Source organism: Lethenteron reissneri, chromosome 23, assembly GCF_015708825.2.
Source record: "Lethenteron reissneri isolate LAM-NWPU_2019-01 chromosome 23, ASM1570882v1, whole genome shotgun sequence".
NCBI lineage: Eukaryota > Metazoa > Chordata > Hyperoartia > Petromyzontiformes > Petromyzontidae > Lethenteron > Lethenteron reissneri.
Genome location: NC_083801.1, coordinates 14,861,608 through 14,879,091, shown reverse-complemented (window position 1 = coordinate 14,879,091; position 17,484 = coordinate 14,861,608). Strand labels below are relative to the sequence as shown.

Here is a 17,484-nt window from a genome sequence, read left to right as displayed (position 1 = left end):
GCAGCAAGTGCAGCAGCAGCAGCAAGTGCAGCAGCAGCAGCAACTGCAGCAGCAGCAGCAACTGCAGCAGCAGCAACTGCAGCAGCAGCAGAAACTGCAGCAGCAGCAGCAACTACTGCAGCAGCAGTAACTGCAGCTCCCTTTGATGCTGTTAATCCTGCATAATGCACATGCATATGCAGTACTAATTACATTCCTGCATTTCCCATAAATATGCTAAATTCCTGTTGATATGCAAATTCCTTTGTCAATGCGCCCAGCTTATATATATGCTCCAAGCCCATGTGCTGTTTCATTCAGACTCTGTCGCCTCGACGGACCTGGTTTTCACCTGAGGACGGCTGCTTGCGTTGTGGCCGAAACGTCGTGAGAATTGTTTTATTATGTTTTATTTTTATTATTTTATTACTTCCCTTCTACGTGACTTTACCGAAAGAACCAAGAAGATGAATCCCTGCAGTCACGAAAGCTTTAAATCGAAAAATAATAATAGTTTATAGTTTTAGAAAGCATGGCGACACAACCCAGGGACAGAGGCCTGCTGTTGGGCCATCACTGCAACAGAACTGGGCCAGCTGAACCCAGTTTACAGTGGTCGAGAAATTTAGACGAAGTGAAATAATATTTGTAGAGGTTTAGACTTCGTGGGAGGTGCGGGGATTGGCAGGGGAACATGGCTTCGTTGACGCGGGCTGCTCCCGACTCACTGCTGGTGAAGCTGTGCGCGTCGAATTCTGCGTCCGACGCGCTCGGCTCCGAGATGTTCGCCTCGCGTGCGATCCTCCGCTTCTGCAGGGGCATTGACGACAACATTAGTGGGGAAGAACTGTCAGGAGTAATCGAGCAACAAGGCATAAACAAGAAGACGAGCAAGCACACAGACAAATGAGCACATGTGGAGACACACAACATATCATCATCATGCACACACAGACGCACGTACACAGGTACAGACATGCAACTAAGCGTGCACACAGGCACACACAAACGTGTACATTCACGCAAACGCACTCAAAAACATGTCGAACACCTGCTGGCAGAAGGTCACGGGGCAGACCCAGGTGCCACGGGTCGACTGACTGAGATGACTGGCTGATGCACCATCTGTGCCCCTACTGTGCCAACTTGCTGTGCTTTAGCCACCCAGCGCTCCGCTCATTGTTGTGAGCGTTGCTCCTCCGCCCTCCGTTGTTGTTGGAGGGCGACTGCCTCCAACTGCCCAGTAGCGTCTTTCATGAGCCTCCTCCACAGAGGCCGATCCTGACACCGCTGGTACCAGTCATCGGCAAGTCCACTCAGCTCCACATCCACCTGTACCACATCACTCCATCTCTTCTGTAGCCCGTGCCACGCCCGTTTAGCGCCCTCTATTCGGCCAAACAAAAGCTGTTTAGGCATGCAGTGAATGGGCATGCGGAATACATGACCCAGCCAACACAGCCTTGCCTGCTGGAGGAGCTCACCGATGGGACTTTGCCCAGATCTTTCAAGGATTTGTGAGCTCCTCACACAATCCAGCCTGGTTAAACCCAGGATGGATCATAGGCAGGCAGAAAATAAATGTTTTTAACCGGCAAAGATGTTCCATTAGGGGGGTCCACGTTTCGCAAGCATAGAGAAGGGAGGGAATGACTGTGGCCGAGAAGACCTGAAGCTTCGTGCGGAGCAACAGACCAGGTAGCTTCCACACAACGTTACACAACCGATGAAAAGATAATGCCGCTAGACTGATTCCGACTGAGACCTCTGCAGTCAAACCAGAGCTGGTCATGAGCACACTACTCACCTATGGAAAAAGCTCCACTCTCTCCACAACTACCGCATCACCAATTGAGAGTTGTGGGGGTGGAGTGTCCGATGGTACAAAATACTCAGGCAGGTGCTTACTTTTGGTGGGGCTGATGGTAAGGCCCCACCTCTTAGTGGCACGCTCCAGGTTCAGCAACAGCGCCTCCAACTCCTACTCTGAGTGAGCGGCAATTACCAGATCATCGGCATACATAATGTAGTTGACCAATAGGGAGCCATCTCTTGTACCGCACCCGGGCATCGATCAGCCTCCTATTGTATCTGTACCAGATGGAAATTCCTCCGGTACAGCCATTGAAGGCTTCACGAACTACGTGATCGAAAAATATGTTAAATAAAATGGGAGCCCGAGGACATTCCTGTCGCACCCGAAGGTGAAGAGGGAATGGCTCCGACTCCCGGCCACGTAGTTTTACCCGGGCCCGCTCACCATCATAAAAGTCCTTAATGATCGTGAGCAGAGGGTCAGGGATTCCGAAAGCACGAAGAATAACCCAGAGCCCAGGCCTACTGATGGTATCATAGGCCTTGACCAGGTCAATAAAGCAGAGATGTAGGTTTTGTTGGAATTCCCTACACCTGTGCTGTAGCAGACAGACAGAAAATATGGCATCTGTGCAGGACCACCCTTTTCTGAAACCGCATTGGGGCTCTGCAAGCCTCTCCTCAGCGTGCCTGGCAAGGCGATGTTGAATAATCCTTGCCAGGACCTTTCCCGGCACACTGAGGAGTGAGATGCCCCTGTAGTTCACACCGCACCCACACACACACGTACAGAAGGACATGTGAGCATTGCCCCTACTGAGTCAATCCTGCGCCGCTCCCGCCGGTAACTGTCCTCCAGCTCGCTGGCCGTGTTATCTGACGAGCCTTGTTCTCTTCCGTTCCGTGGCCCCAACGATGCGCCGCTGAAGGAGGGCCGCACAGCACGTGCCGGCCGCACCGTCGGCAGATTCTGGCGGCGGAGATGACGGAGTATTAATAAACTTCCATCTCGGTTTCAAAGCTCGTGTCAAACTCACAGTCCCATCTGTATCCCCAACACTGCTGGCGTCTGGTTCGTTAATAATGAATCTGAAGTGTGGCCTGGATATTCCTTTATGCCTTCACCTGAGTCTAGCAGAACTGATATAGCTCTCTTATCAGAGCATGTTTTTTTGCATGTTCACCACAAGTACGTGTGGTTAATGTAGATATGATTCCTCGCAAAAGGTTTCTATTTCGTGTTGAACATCTTAACACCTGTTTTACTGAAAGAAAGGGTAAAACATTCTTATTTTTTCAGGAGACTTCCTGTCCACCTTCACGAGGGTCATTCATCCTTATTGCAATATTAGTTTCCAGTTTTGTCTTGAGCACACTATGTGGGTGGTCATTGCAATTCGAGCAACTGACTTGCCAATTGTAAGACGAGTTAAAATCCTCGTCGTCAGGTAGGGGAGGAGAGGAACTCTGCCTATCAACCGTCTGGGGTACATAAAATGAGCACCACTTTGTGGGAAGCCAAAAGTGGTTGTCCTCACGAGTGAATGGCAAGTACTGCAAGAATGTGCAATGCAAATCACATCTTGGGGCTGTAAATGGATTTGACACCGTGACAAGTTCATCCGAGCGAGAAGCCACTTTTGTCTTTTCACAGTACAATTTGGGTTTACAAAGTATCCAAAATGCCACTGCATCTCAAGATGCTGTACACAAACAGGTAGGGGATGTTCATATCTTGCCGGGGAAAGAAACGGTTGTGTCTATGGTATTTTAAGAGGGGGAGTGAGAAAAGACAATGAGGGAACGTTGCCACTTCATTAGCCACAGTCATAATAAGTACAGCATGCCTACTTAATGTGCACTAAGACTATCAGCAATTGGAACAGTCAAAATGTCTCCCCTGGTCAAAAATGTGGGGTAGTAGTGGAAGATTCCACATTCCTCTGCTGGGGGCAGTATATCCATAAAACAATATCCAGAATAACCCCCACCCCTCCCTCTACTGGTTGCCGTCTATCATATCATATCTGCCGGGTACTACTAAACCACGCAGCGCTCGCCCTCCCTCTACCCCACACCCCCCACCCCTCCCTCTCCCCCCTTGCTCCTCCCCCTTTCTTGCCTGTATAACCTCTTACCACCTCAACTCTCTCTCACTTCAGCAAAACATTTTCTTGCTGCGCTTTTCTCACCTGATGATGATTGCTTGTGTTGCAATTGAAACGTCGTGATTTAATTTACTTTATTTTATACCCACGTGACTTTACCGAAAGAACCAAAGAGTAATATCTGGAATGGTTACTCTTCCTGTTGGTGATCTACCAGCAATCTACTGGGGTTAAAGTTACAGTTTTGTATTATCCACGGTTCGGGAAATATGCCTCCTGCAGCCATCTGGCTGTGTTTAGATTGTTGTCATACTTCCTCAAATATGTTTACTGGTGCCCAGCTGTTTCGGTGTGAAAACAGCTCGATCTTCAAATAAGGGATGCAGTATAGTTTGAAAACCACAGCAGTTTCAAAACTATTTAAAAAAAAATACTGCATTAGTACTTCTGTCGACTCAAGTAACAGCTAAATACACGTTAGGCATTCATATTCTTGATTCTTGCGGTAAAGTCACGTAGATAGAAAAAAAAAGATAATAAAAAAAAATGTGAAAATAATACAAGAAAAAAACCCATGACGTTTTGATCGCAGCACAAGCGGTCTTCATCAGGCGGAGAGAAAAGAGGGGGCAAGCCTCCAAATGCAACTGCTTATAAGGGTTTCCAAAGTGAGTGGGCGGGGGATGAGGCATTCTCACCTTTAACTCAGACTTTGTTAGTGGCTTCCCATCCAGTATTAGCTGAAAAACAAAGGCATTGTGTTAACCTCCTGTGTGTCTGACTGCAACGTTTAAAAACAGGACAGTTTTGAAATAAAGTATCAAGTACGTTTCCTCGAATTCAGCAAAGTTACCAGTTATAAACACTGCAGAGGGTGAACTGTCCACATTTTACGTGAAGCCTATGGATTCTTTTTCAATGAGCAGGGAGCATATCTCCGCAATCATTTTAAGTGGAAAAATATGAGGTACTTTTGATTATTTCAATTTGACAATGAAACCTAGTTTCCTAGAAAAACATTTCTAAATTATGACCTGAAGCTGCAAAATCTGTGGTGGTTTGCTTCTTCCGCTGGTACCGCTGTGGTCAGTTTCTAACATTACTCAACCTGAAATCATGACATTCAACCAGTCGACGGATGCATCACCCCTCCAGCTGACAATGTGATGTTTCCTTGCCAAATATGCCGCACAAAGCATTTTGCCTTTTTATGTATACCCTGTGGAACTAAACTCTGGAACGAATCACCTACGTCTGTCTTTCCATCTGATTATAATTTTCATTCAACTGTTGTACCACTCTTGGATATGGGGAACTGATGGTGATTACATTTTGCAATATGACTTAAAGACCTTTAGTTAGCAACTTAAAAAAAAAAAAGAAGACAATGGTGGTCAGGTAGCTCTGAACACTCAGCTGGAACCTGCGGGGTTCCTGAGTAGAATTCAGAGTTTAGCCACCCATGATGATTAAAGGGGGTTCTCAAGTGCAATGAGTTGATGGTCTCAGCCAGGTCACCAACAACTTCTCAAAAAAATGTTTCCACTAAATTTGAATAAATTAAAACTGAAAGAGTGTCAAAAACATTTAACAAACATTTCTCTCTGCAGCAGACCGTGTGGGAAGTGCACCCTTCTTATGTTTGGATAAGAAAAAATGTCACTTGAAGGGATCTCAGAAGTATTTTTGCGATATCTCATTCTGCAGGCCGCTTTCTAATACATGTGGTTGCACTATTCTTTGGGTCTTTCGGTAAAGCCACGTAGATAGAAGAAAAATAATAATAAAATAATAATAAAAATATCACGACGTTTCATTCCTGCCTCAGCAGCTCTCCCGCTATATTTTTTCACCTGATGACGATTGCTTGTGTTGCGATCGAAACGTCATGATATTTTTTATTATTTTTCTATCTTCGTGGCTTTACCGAAAGACCAAAAGAATATGAATTCCTGCAGTCACGAAAGCTTTAAGTCATGTGGTTGCACTGTTTTGCAAATATTCGGACTGTAGAAATTGTCTCATGATGTGACTCCAAAAGTAAAACCAGAGACGGAAAATGACAGGAAACCATCCAACTGCTCTTAAATGTACGAGGCTACTGCTACTACTCATCTTATCTGTACGCAAGCACAGCACAGACTTGGTGCCCTTCAGGGTTGGCACATACTGGCAAGGTGGCCGACTTTGGAGACAGGTGTCTCACTGTCTCTACACGGTGGCCCTTGCGGAAGAACAGCGGGTTCCCTTGTACATACAGCTGGGAAAACAAGGGACGCGCAGACAGTGACACGGGGCATGAGTTGAAAATACAAACAAATCGCAGTCCCACCAACACTGAAGCGTGTAGTGCATGATGGCAGCAGCGCAACAAAAATGAAAGCCGAGAGGCTTGCAAAGGCTAAAGCAGCAGGAGGTGGCCGGGTGGCTCCTTGGGCTAATGCCGTGTCAGAGCACTGAATCAGCACAGCTGAGATCCTGGTTTAAAATCTAGGTTTCAGCCACCCGTGATTAAACTGTGTGCTCAAGTGTGGTATGTTCATTGCATCCCCATGAATGACTGCACAAGAACACGAAATATTACATTGGGTTTGTCATTTTAATTGGCTCTAAGAATTAAACATGGCCATTTGATTGACATGCAACAATGGCATATCCAAGGTATTTCCCTAATGCACTGATAAAGGCCCATAAAAGTGAATATAAAAGTAGTTTTGTCAGTGGCAGTTCGTGGAATCAGGTTGAAAAGGCAACAAAGTCCGCCTCAGGTGTCAAAGTCTCAGGTGATAACCAAAGCTGGTGGATTCGAGTAACTGGAATGTGCTGGCAGGAGCTACATAATTAATGCTTTCTCCACCAGATGGGCACAAAGCATCCCATGGAGCTTCCTAAGAGAACTGGTCTGGTGGGAGTCCAGCACCGATACATTATTGCACGTTGAATTTGTGATTCAATTGGCAAGTAATCCGATTGTGCGTGTCACCTGAGACTGGAAAACCCGAGGTGGAATATTGCCTCTTCCACTTGGAGCCACAAATGGTCACCAAGTTTTGCCACGTAATTTTCTGGTGACATTCTCTGACAATGGAAGTTCCTGTATTTGATGAAACAGTGCTAGTAGTCCAACTAGGAGTCCCTTACTCCTAAGAGCTGTCCGCTGGAGACAGAAGGGAAAGGAACATTTTAGCTGTGGCTGCCGTGTGTCTTGGCATGCGCCAATCACCTTCTGAAGGTGCGGTAGCTGTGAGAGCGGGGAAAGCTGTGAGTGCTCCATCAGCAGGTTGTAGGACACGTCCAATGTCTGCAAGGTCTCCAGCATCTGCACACCTGAACAGCGGCATCAACACACACGCAGATTCGCACCTAAGTACACGTACTTGCACGTACACTCTCACTGCCTGCCAATTCTCCGATACAGCTTGCATATGCCAGTTGATTAGGAAACCAGTGCCACCAGAAGAGGAATAGGAATAGTAATACAAATCGGTTTTTTCCAACATCGAAAACCATTTTCAGTTTGATAGGTTACTTAATTTTTTTCGCCTGATTTCAAAGAAATTAAATTATTCTATGTACTTTCTAACTCGACAGAAAGCCCATTGAAACTGACTTTTTTTCAAGAAAGATCTGAGTCAAAGCAATAGTGTATGTTAAAAAATGTCGATAAGTGTCAAAAACTTCAAATCATGAGAATATGACAGAATTATAACAATCAAATATTAACATTTAAATAGAACTTAACATTTTCACAACTAGATTTTAAAATGGATCTCACATGTAACGTCTACAACAGGAGTAAAATATATTTAAAATGGCAAGCTCTGTTACAATGTAATGTAAGAGTAGCTCTGTTGAATAAGACACAATTGGGGAAAATCTGGCCCCTCCCTTTTCATTGCAACAAGATCCAGTAACAACATCAATAAAAAAAATCTCAATCTATAACATATGTGAAGTATCTCTTTTGTATGTGATATTGGAGAATAAATCAGAAACACAATAACAGTGGCACTACAGCATTTGCAACATCTGTGGCAATTCCCCAGATTTGCCCAAAAGTATGTTCAGCGAGTGGCGTAGCGTGGTTGGCACAGACCTTGGTGCAAGAATGAGGCCCCCTTTTCTAATTCTCTCGTCTTCATAGACCGGCACCTGGACCCCTCTGGCCAGTGGGCCCCAGTGCAGGTGCACCACTAGTACACTCTATATCTATGTCGCTGCGAAGGAGTCACTGTAGCACTGCACAGTATAACTTGCCTGGAGGCACTGCCGCAACCCGAGCTTAAGTTCTTGTCAACGGACGCTGCTCTGGCTATCAGCAGCGCATGTGAGTGCGAGTGCTGAATGCATAAGGCCCCCCCACTCCCAATCAGTAGCTCCCCTGCTTAAAAGTGCGAACCGTCGATGGAGTCGAGCTCGTTGTTGCTCAGCAGCAGCACGGTGAGGCGGCTGCGGCACGATGGGCTGAGTGCGGGAAAGCTCTGCAAGAAGTTGTAGCCGATGTTCAGTGACTCCAGCTCAGTCAGCGACTGTGGGACAAATTGGCAGGCTCTCACAACATGTCCGGGAAAAACCATGCTCACCATTCATCTCAAACACATGCTTATTTAACGGATTTTCTATGCAACATAATTCTCAAAGACTCAAATCTCTGGCGAGAACCAATTGCGAGAAAGATATAAATGAAACGTGGTGATTTTTATTTGATTTAATTTTCATCTACGTGACTTTACCGAAGGAACCAAAGAGTATGGATCCTTGCAGTCACGAAAACTTAAAATCTAGAATTAGGTCGACATGAAATGCTTATTTTTGCCTAAGTCAGAACAAACAAGACAGAACTAAAATTGCAATACAAACAGCCTTAATTCTAGATTTGAAGTTTTCGTGACTGCAAGGATTAATACTTTTTGTTTTTTTCGGTAAAGTCCCGTAGGTAAAAAATTAAAATAAATAAAATCACGACGTTTCAGGCACAACACAAGCGTCCTTCTTCAGGTGGGGACAACTTAGCTTAAGCTTAAGTGGTGTGCTTTAATTTATTTTAATTTTTTTACCTACGCGACTTTACCGAAAAAACCAAAGAGTACAAACAGCCTTGTCCAAAAGTGTGGGACCCAGTGGTTAGCGTCCAGGCTAAGCAGCCGTGGGAACCACAAATCGCGTGGCCGCACAACTGCCCCTCTCCAGACAGCACCCACCTTGAGGTAGAGGCCGGCGTCCTGTAATTTGTTGTGACTCAGATCCAAACAGCGCAGCACTGGGAGCCAGTTCTGTAGATCGGCACGGGCAACAATAAAAACGTAAAGGTGACTGTGGGAGTAGCGTTGTGTGTGCAAGACGAGTGTGTGCATGGGCGAGCGAGACAGCAGTGCGTGCCAGAGTCGGTGTACCAGCGAGTCGTCGAGACATGAGATGAAGTTGTGGCTGAAATTGAGAGTGTGAAGTTCGGGCCAAGGGAAGGCCGTAGCGAGGTCTCCCCCACACTGCGACAGCACCTCCTATTGGAAAAAACGAGACACAGGCAGAATTCCTCCTTTTTTCCACTCTAATTTTCTGTTAACCAGTTTTGTTTCAATCTTGATTTAAAGCTTTCGTGACTGCAGGAATTTATACTCTCTGGTTCTTTCGGTAAAGTCACGTAGATAGAAAAAATTATAAAATAAAATAAAACATGACGTTTCGGTGGCAACATAAGCGTCCATCTTCAGGTGAGAAAAAATTATCTGCTGTTGTGGCTTTATATAGGCACGGGAGGGGAGAGGGAAGGGGGGGAAGGAGTTTGGCTGTAGGAGTTCACAGGGGAGAGGGGGGAGGGTTTGTGGTGTGCAGGGACGGGAGGGAGCTAGCACCGGGGGGAGAGGGGGGAGGGTTTGTGGCATGCATGGACGGGTGGGGCTAGAGAAATTAGCAAGTGAATGGACTTGTAGTACATTTGTTCAATTAGCATTAGGGTATTTTAGCATTCCTTTGTGTAATAGTTGTTAACACGAATCAACATGTCCATTTTGGATTCGGCAATTGTGAGCGACAATCTTCTATTTTGGAACAATGGCACGATTGTACACATAGAGCCTATTTGTGACTTCACTGCTAGATGAGGGCATCCCCAAGCTGTATGGGTCATGGAAAGCTATTTGGATGCACTTCACTACACTGGTCAATGCCGGTTAAAGGTTGGAAACAGACACAGAAGCCTAGAAGTAGAATAGAACAATGGATGTACTGACACTGCCCTCTGCTGCCCATCACATAGCCTCGCAGCCTACAACAACCTGTTTGTACATAGTGCTCACACATCCAAGCATTATCCAGGCTGGACCTTGCTTATATTTCCGAGATCTAACGAGGTTGGGTACATTCCAGTTGCTTTGGTAATTTAAAGGAAACATACGCGCGCGAATACACTCGTGCACACGCACTCCAAATGCCCCCGTGACTCCCCGACGCTGGTACCTCCATCGTGTCGACGCACTTCCAGCAGGTGAGGCTCTCCAGCTGCGTGTGAATACCCTGTAGTCCCTCCAGGCAGTGCACGGGAACGCCTTTGAGCTGCTCCAACAACCCAGACAGCGCAACGCGAAAACAAGCGCAGCGCTCAATGAAAGGAAGACGCAACCTTAAAATCGGTAGTGGCTGAAGAGTTTGTGATAAATATGTTCATATATGCAACATACGTGAATAAAAAAATTATACACTTCTCACACCCAAGATTCGACATGTATTGCGAGTGTAAGAATATATTTTAATTGATGCATTGTTACAGGCCTATCGACAAAAGCTACTTGTTTAGTGGGTTGCATCTTCCCCCGAACGTGTACTCGCTGATCGACAAAATAAAAAACAAACACGTTTTATTTGTCTTACCTCCAGAGACTTCAGCAACTTGAAGGCGAAGATGTTGATGCCCGTCTGTATTGCATCACCTTGCTTGTGGACCAGCTGTAAGGAGCGCATGTATTTTCAATTGTAAAGCCACACAGCCCATCACAGTTAATACAAATAAAAAAAACACTTATGTATGATACAGATGCTTCATGATGAGGCCAACAGTTGAGGTTTGAACAGCAGATGTGAGATATACACAGGGTAAGAGGATGTTCTAAACAATGGGTATAGCAGTCTAAAAAGAACCCCCATAATGCAGATGTTAACATAGAAAAGACCAGAGCATTTTCTGAAATCTTCAAATCAGTTGGTAAAAAAATAAACATAGAGGTGGCCAGGTAGCTCAGGGGCCAACACAATGTCAGAGCACTGAACCGGCACCACTAGAAATCTGGGTTTGAATCCAGGTTTTGGCTGCCTACAAACACACTGGGTTTTTAAAGCTGAATGAGTTAATGGTCTCAGTGAAGTCACCAATAACAGCACAAAAAACCCTCGAGTAAATTCAGCACATTTACAATGATGAGGATTATAATTGATTTGATTTCCATCCAACAAACACCCGAGCATGTGATAAGGTACACCCTCTAATGTAAGAAGCGATTTAAAGGAACCTCATAAGATTTCCTGTGATATAATCGTCCAGAGATCATTCTCTAACATGGGGTGGTGTTCACAATGTTTGCTGCAAGAGTTCCGAAAGGTAATTTCTGCATCTCACAACAATTTGTCAATGATAGGACTATTCATCTAGAATAAAAACTAAAGAAAAATATTTCACAAGTGAGTGCGACCCTGCTTGCTGGTGCCTCACCTTGAAACTGGGCACCTTCTGGAAGACATCAAAGAGGAACTGCAGCTCCAGGACATGCGGCGAGCTTGCCGTTGGCAGCACAGGCAGTGCCAGGAAGCCGTGCATACGGAGTGGGCGTGGATGCAGCAGCTGCTGGAGGAGGCAGTTGAGGTGCTGCAGTCGGGTGGTGCTCAGCACGAGCTGTCTGTGTCCATTCAGCACCGAATCACCTGTATTCATCCAGCCGGCACGGATTTGGCAGTGAAAGGGGTGGAGGGATACACTACCGCTTTAGTTCGAAATACCGCGGCTCTGAAAAATAGTGGTACAGTAATTGGAGCACCTTAATCTATCCCGAACCTAAAAACCTTTCATTTCCGAAAGCGATAGCCAGAAGATGGCAGCACAGTAATGGATTGACTACAACTCTGGAGCTTTGAGTGTTATCCAATCGAATGTGTGGTGGTTTTTTTTCTCCTAGTACTCTGGTTTCCTCCGAAGCCAAATGCTGATGAACGGAATTGGCTAAATACTCCAATGCAGGACCCTTCTAAAAAGTCTAGACCCAGTGAGGCTTTCCCAGATAAATGTTTTTTTCACAGTGACACCCATTTACATGGCCATTCCTGAGCCCAATGAGATTCACAAGCAATTCTGTAAAGCTGCGGACATACTTTAAAGAAGCACTATTTCCACTCATCTTGCCATCATTACTCTTAAGAAAAATATTTTTTGGAAAATCACTGGACTAGAGAAAAGCAATAAAGCATTGTAGAAGTAGCATGCAATGCGAAATCCATGCTGGATGGAAGATAACACTTCAGTGGTCATTAGTGCTGTTGCCATGAGTTGCGGTAATGAGTTAGGGCAGTCAAACTGGCTATGAGTGGAAAAAAAAAGACGCGCTCCTATCCCATATTAACATACCCGGGCAATGTCCAGAGCTTTTTGATGCACATTTAGAGCATCATTAATGGAGAAAGACTTTACAACTACATTCCATCTCGTGATGTGGCTGCAACGAGGTTGCATAAAAACGTGGACAATGCTGCATTGACTAGTGGATGTGACGATACATTTGACTGCAAATTTAATTCTGTCTTCTCATTCATGAAGTTTCAAACAGTGTCAGATGGCTCATGACACATAGGTTAGATGTGTAGCTACAACATGAGCAGTGCGGTTTTTGGGCTGTGTTCTTTTAAGGGAACATGTGGTGGACTGATTTTCTAAAACTTACTCACCGGTGTCCCGGAGCACAGCGGACAGGCTCATTACGAGCTCTTCCTCACCACCAGTCCAGCCTGACATGGTTGTTGTCTGTCACGTCTCACGGCGCCTGCAGCATAACAGCACATGGACACGTGTACATGCGCACACAATTACAGAGTTTCCTGTGTACCTTTTAACAGACTTTTGGAGCAAGTGCTGTCAGTGAGCACTTACGAAGGACGTCACCGTACATGAGGGGGTGGCGTGGCTAACGCCACACCAGGCTGATCGTCTCCCCTGTGCTGATGTTCACACACCACACAAGGTACTCATTTATGGCCAAGTCGACCTGCAGGAGGCCCAAGATAATTTCAGATATTCAATACCGATTTGAATTCAAACTCATATCATCGAAGTCCCAGTGCAGCACGCTAACTACCACGCAACCACATAGCTGCCATTCACCACTAAATGTTAGCGACGTCAATATTGCACGTGTGCCAGTCTATGTGCACTGGGAAGCCTTGTGGGTAAAATGACTGTGATGACACGCAAGTGCACTGTCTGTACTTCCCACCGTGCCATCTCGCTGTGTTTTTGCCAGCCAGTGCTTTGCTCGCTGTTGTCACTCCTGCAACTACCCAGTAGTTGATCCTCCTTCACAGAGGTAAAATTTTACACCGCTGGTACCAGTCTTTCACATGACCACTCAGCTCCAAGTCCTCACGTACCACATCAGCCCATTTTTCTTAAGACCATGTGGCACAAGTTTATACCCTTTCATCTGGCCAAATAGAAGCTGTTTGGATATGCTGCGGGCTACATAACTGAGCCAATGCCTCCTAATCTGGTTAAGGAACTCACTCATGGATTGTGTCCAGATTTTTCAAGGATCTGTCGGCTCTCCAGATAATCAAGTCTGGTTAAACCAAGAATACATCATGGGCAGACCAGCTGGATTATGGCCTCTCCAAGTCATGGCTATTTCTCATCTAGCTCCTGCACGCATGTTGATTTTATAGCTCTAACTCTGTGCTAACATATTCACTTGGGCTTCTTCTCTCCTGGGGCTACCACTTCGCCATTACTGTAGTTATGACCACCGACCATCATCCCTTTCAGTGATAAGTCCTGCCCAAGCCCACTTGAATTTTCAAGTCTATATCTTGCGTTCCTGCTCTGATCTATCTATTCCTGGTCAGTGTAATTCCCCGAATGTTAAGATTGTTTAATTTTCTTTGTCAACGTCCAATAAACTTTCCACCACCTGACAAAATTCCACATTCCCAAACCCCAAAGAAAATCAATACCTACCCAAAAAGGGGTACATATTTGATCAATTCCAGGATTACAATCATGAGCCAAATCTGAACCTAGCTCTTCTCCGAGAACCCCAACTCCACAATTTCAATTCATGGATTAACATCTTCAGAACTGTGGTGTCCTCATTTATACAACATCTCACTGGAAAAAATAGTCTATATTCCAAAGGAATTAAAACTAATAATAGACAAAGTATTGCCATCGGGCAGTATGGCACCGTCCTCTGAGTGCTCCAGTTACAACAACCCAATGGATCTTTGACCCCTTGCTTCTATTTTCAGCCTTAGAATTGATTCTCCTTGCAAGGAAATTGAGATCTACCCATTGACTACTAATTCCGGCAGAGCCCTTTGGTAAATCATACTGCCGGTTGAGGGCCTTGCGTTTCGTGGGGTTTCCCGAACATTGTTTCAAATACTCTACTTAAACCAACAAGCATCAATCGCACCCAATATTACCGCGTACAGCGTTAATAATCCGCTGACAAAATTACAATTCTGTGGTTATTCCGCACAGCGTCATGCAGCAGCAGTAACATTACCGGCAGTGATCTATATTCAGTCGTAACGACTACAGCAACAATGCAGAGCGCGTGATCTCCCTCCCCCCCACACCACCACCACCTTGTAAACACAAGGCCGCCTCCACAGATCCAGGGCCGGACCCCAACTATTGACTTCGCCCACGGGGTCCCGCTCCGCCTCACCTGCAGGGCGGCATCCTCTGCGGTGTCTCCCCGAGTCGCCCTCCTGCCCCTGCGATCCCCCCTTGGCGGGTCTCTTCCCTGAGGCTCCCAGCACCACCGCCCCACCACCTCCACCACCGACACCGCAACTCTTGAAACGCGCTCGGCTTGATTCAGCGAGTCACGTGCTCCGGAGCGCGGATCGATCCTCATGCTTCGTGGTAATTCGATTCCGATGCGCGCGATTCGCGCGGGTGATTCGCGTTGAACGAAATCGATTGTTTTGAAATCGTGTTTTGAGGTCACAATCAGAATGTTTATTCACTGTTTTCTTGGTTCTTTCGGTAAAGTCACGTAGAAGGGAAATAATAAAACATTTTCTTAATATTTATTATGTTTTATTTTCATTTTATTATGTTTTATTTTTTATTATTTTATTAAAACAGGAGTTTCCCATACCTTGCCAGTGTGCTAATGACCGTCTCCGGTTTAACAGCAAAGGTCTCACTCCGAATAAGTCGAGCTGCATTATCTTTTCATTGGCTGCGTAACGCTGTGTGGAAGCTACCTGCTCTATCACTCCGTACGAAGCTTCAGATCTTCTCGGCCACGGTCATTCCCTCCGAACTCTACGCTTGCGAAATTTGGACCCCCTTAATGGAACATCTTCGCCGGTAAGAAACATTTAGGATGGCCTGCCTACGATCCATCCTGGGTTTAACCTGGCTGCATTGTGTGAGGAGCTCACAAATCCTTGAAAGATGTGGACCAGGTCCCATCGGTGAGCTCCTCCGGCAGGCAAGGCTGCGTTGGCTGGGTCATGTAGCCCGCATGCCCAGCCACCGCATGCCTAAACAGCTTTTGTTCGACCGGATCGAGGGGGCTAAACGGGCGCGGCACGGGCTAGAGAAGAGATGGAGTCAGGGGCGGTTTCTTCATTAGGGCGATTGGGCGACGCACCATCAATGTCATTGAACCACAGAGTCACGCTAGCCGTCACTGCAGCCTCTGGATATAGTCCAATCAGCGTCATGTCACGTTCTGTGGAGTACCGCCTCTTTTTGGGCGATTTCACTCCGGCTGAGAATCGCCCCGAGTGGCCCCATAGACTTACATTCAAATATGTTTTTTTTCGACCGGGGGGCGCTCCAATGCATTCTCTATGGCTTCCGGGAGGGCTCGCCCTAACGTGCTTACGTCATCATACGTGCTTACGTCATCATACGTAAGCACGTTTCATCCAACAATATAATTTGTGGCCACCTAGTGGAATCTTTAATAAAATAAACTTGAGTGGTTTGTTTTAATAGTGAGTATAGAAACAAACAAGATGTATTGTAAGAGTCACTTTATTTTTCATTAATATTAAAGAAGTGAAGTTGCCATTACATGCTTAAGCTGTTAATTTATCCATTGCATGGGTGGACCTTATCCTTATCAATCATCCAGACATTTGCCCCCCCTGAGAGATTTTGCAGGAGCCGCCACTGGATGGAGTGATGTGGTACAGGAGGACGTGGAGCTGAGTGGACTTGCCCATGACTGGTACCAGCGGTGTCAAGATCGGCCTCTGTGGAGGAGGCTCGTGAAGGACGCTACTACTGGGCAGTTGGAGGCAGTCGCCCTCCAACAACAACGGAGGGCGGAGGAGCGACGCTCACAACAACGAGCGGAGCGCCGGGTGGCATTAGTCAGTCATCACAGTCATCTCCGTCAGTCGACCTGTGGCACCTGCTGGGTCTGCCCCGTGACCTCCCAACAGCGGGCGTTCGTGCACAACGAATTTCTGCAAGAGTAATTTAGCATATTTATGGGAAATGCAGATATGCGATTAATCGTATATGCAAATTATTTTGTCAAGGCGCCCTTCCCCCCTCCATCCCAGCTTAAATAGTCGCTCCAAGCCTGGAGTGTGTCATTCAGACTGTCTCCTCGACAGACCTGTTCTCCACCTGAGGACGGCTGCTTGCGTTGTGGCCGAAACGTCGTGAGAATTATTTTATTATGTTTTATTTTTATTATTTTATTATTTCCATTCTACGTGACTTTACCGAAAGAACCAAGAAGCTGAATCCCTGCAGTCACGAAAGCTTTAATCGAAAATTGAACCAAAACTTGTAGACTCAGGAAAGCCTCACTAAGTTTCACGACTCTTGTTCAGGGCACTTTAAAGTTTTCGCAGTAGGGGGCGATGATTGCTACGGGAAGTTCATTATGTTCCGACTGAGCGCGTGTGTGCACCTTCTTAAATCTGGCAAAGTCGGACCATCTTTTGTATGGATTAATATCGGCAGATTTAAGATGCCATTTTAGATGTACTATCCACTCAATTATCTTTTCAGAAACAGAGTGGATCTCGTCCATTTCTCCTTTAAAGGAGTGAAGTTTACGATGCGGTCGATGGGTTTGGAATCTTTTATGCGCCGTTGAGTGAATCAGGTGGCCTCATCGTCCATGCCCCTTTAATTTGTTTGCTGTTGTAACTTGCTGACCCGCCCCATGCTGGACATCTGTGATAAAGGAGCTCAATAGTTAATCGGATTCCTCCAAGTACAAAAAAATTACCCGTAAAAACAACGTTTTTCACTATAAATCCTTTATATGCGTGGCGGCTAGAGTCCTCTCGTCCTCTGGCTTGAGATGGCTGCCACCTATGGGTCAGATGATTGCCTGCCACCATT

At 46.0% G+C, this 17,484-nt stretch overlaps 1 protein-coding gene across 1 annotated transcript in view; it reads right to left on the bottom strand.

Moving 5' to 3' along the window:
- STK11IP (serine/threonine kinase 11 interacting protein) overlaps positions 1-14,925 on the bottom strand; it is a 42,294-nt gene extending 27,369 nt beyond the window's left edge. The window contains exons 1-13 of the mRNA XM_061557396.1: positions 14,825-14,925; positions 12,828-12,922; positions 11,605-11,813; positions 10,770-10,844; positions 10,359-10,454; positions 9,296-9,403; positions 9,104-9,175; positions 8,302-8,431; positions 7,126-7,229; positions 6,073-6,162; positions 4,601-4,642; positions 2,612-2,764; positions 708-789 (exon numbers count right to left, since the gene is read on the bottom strand). Of these exons, the coding sequence (XP_061413380.1) occupies positions 708-789; positions 2,612-2,764; positions 4,601-4,642; positions 6,073-6,162; positions 7,126-7,229; positions 8,302-8,431; positions 9,104-9,175; positions 9,296-9,403; positions 10,359-10,454; positions 10,770-10,844; positions 11,605-11,813; positions 12,828-12,894 (1,228 nt within the window). The 5' untranslated portion in view covers positions 12,895-12,922; positions 14,825-14,925. The remainder of the gene's footprint in view (positions 1-707; positions 790-2,611; positions 2,765-4,600; positions 4,643-6,072; positions 6,163-7,125; positions 7,230-8,301; positions 8,432-9,103; positions 9,176-9,295; positions 9,404-10,358; positions 10,455-10,769; positions 10,845-11,604; positions 11,814-12,827; positions 12,923-14,824) is intronic.
- Between the last annotated feature and the right edge of the window lie 2,559 nt (positions 14,926-17,484).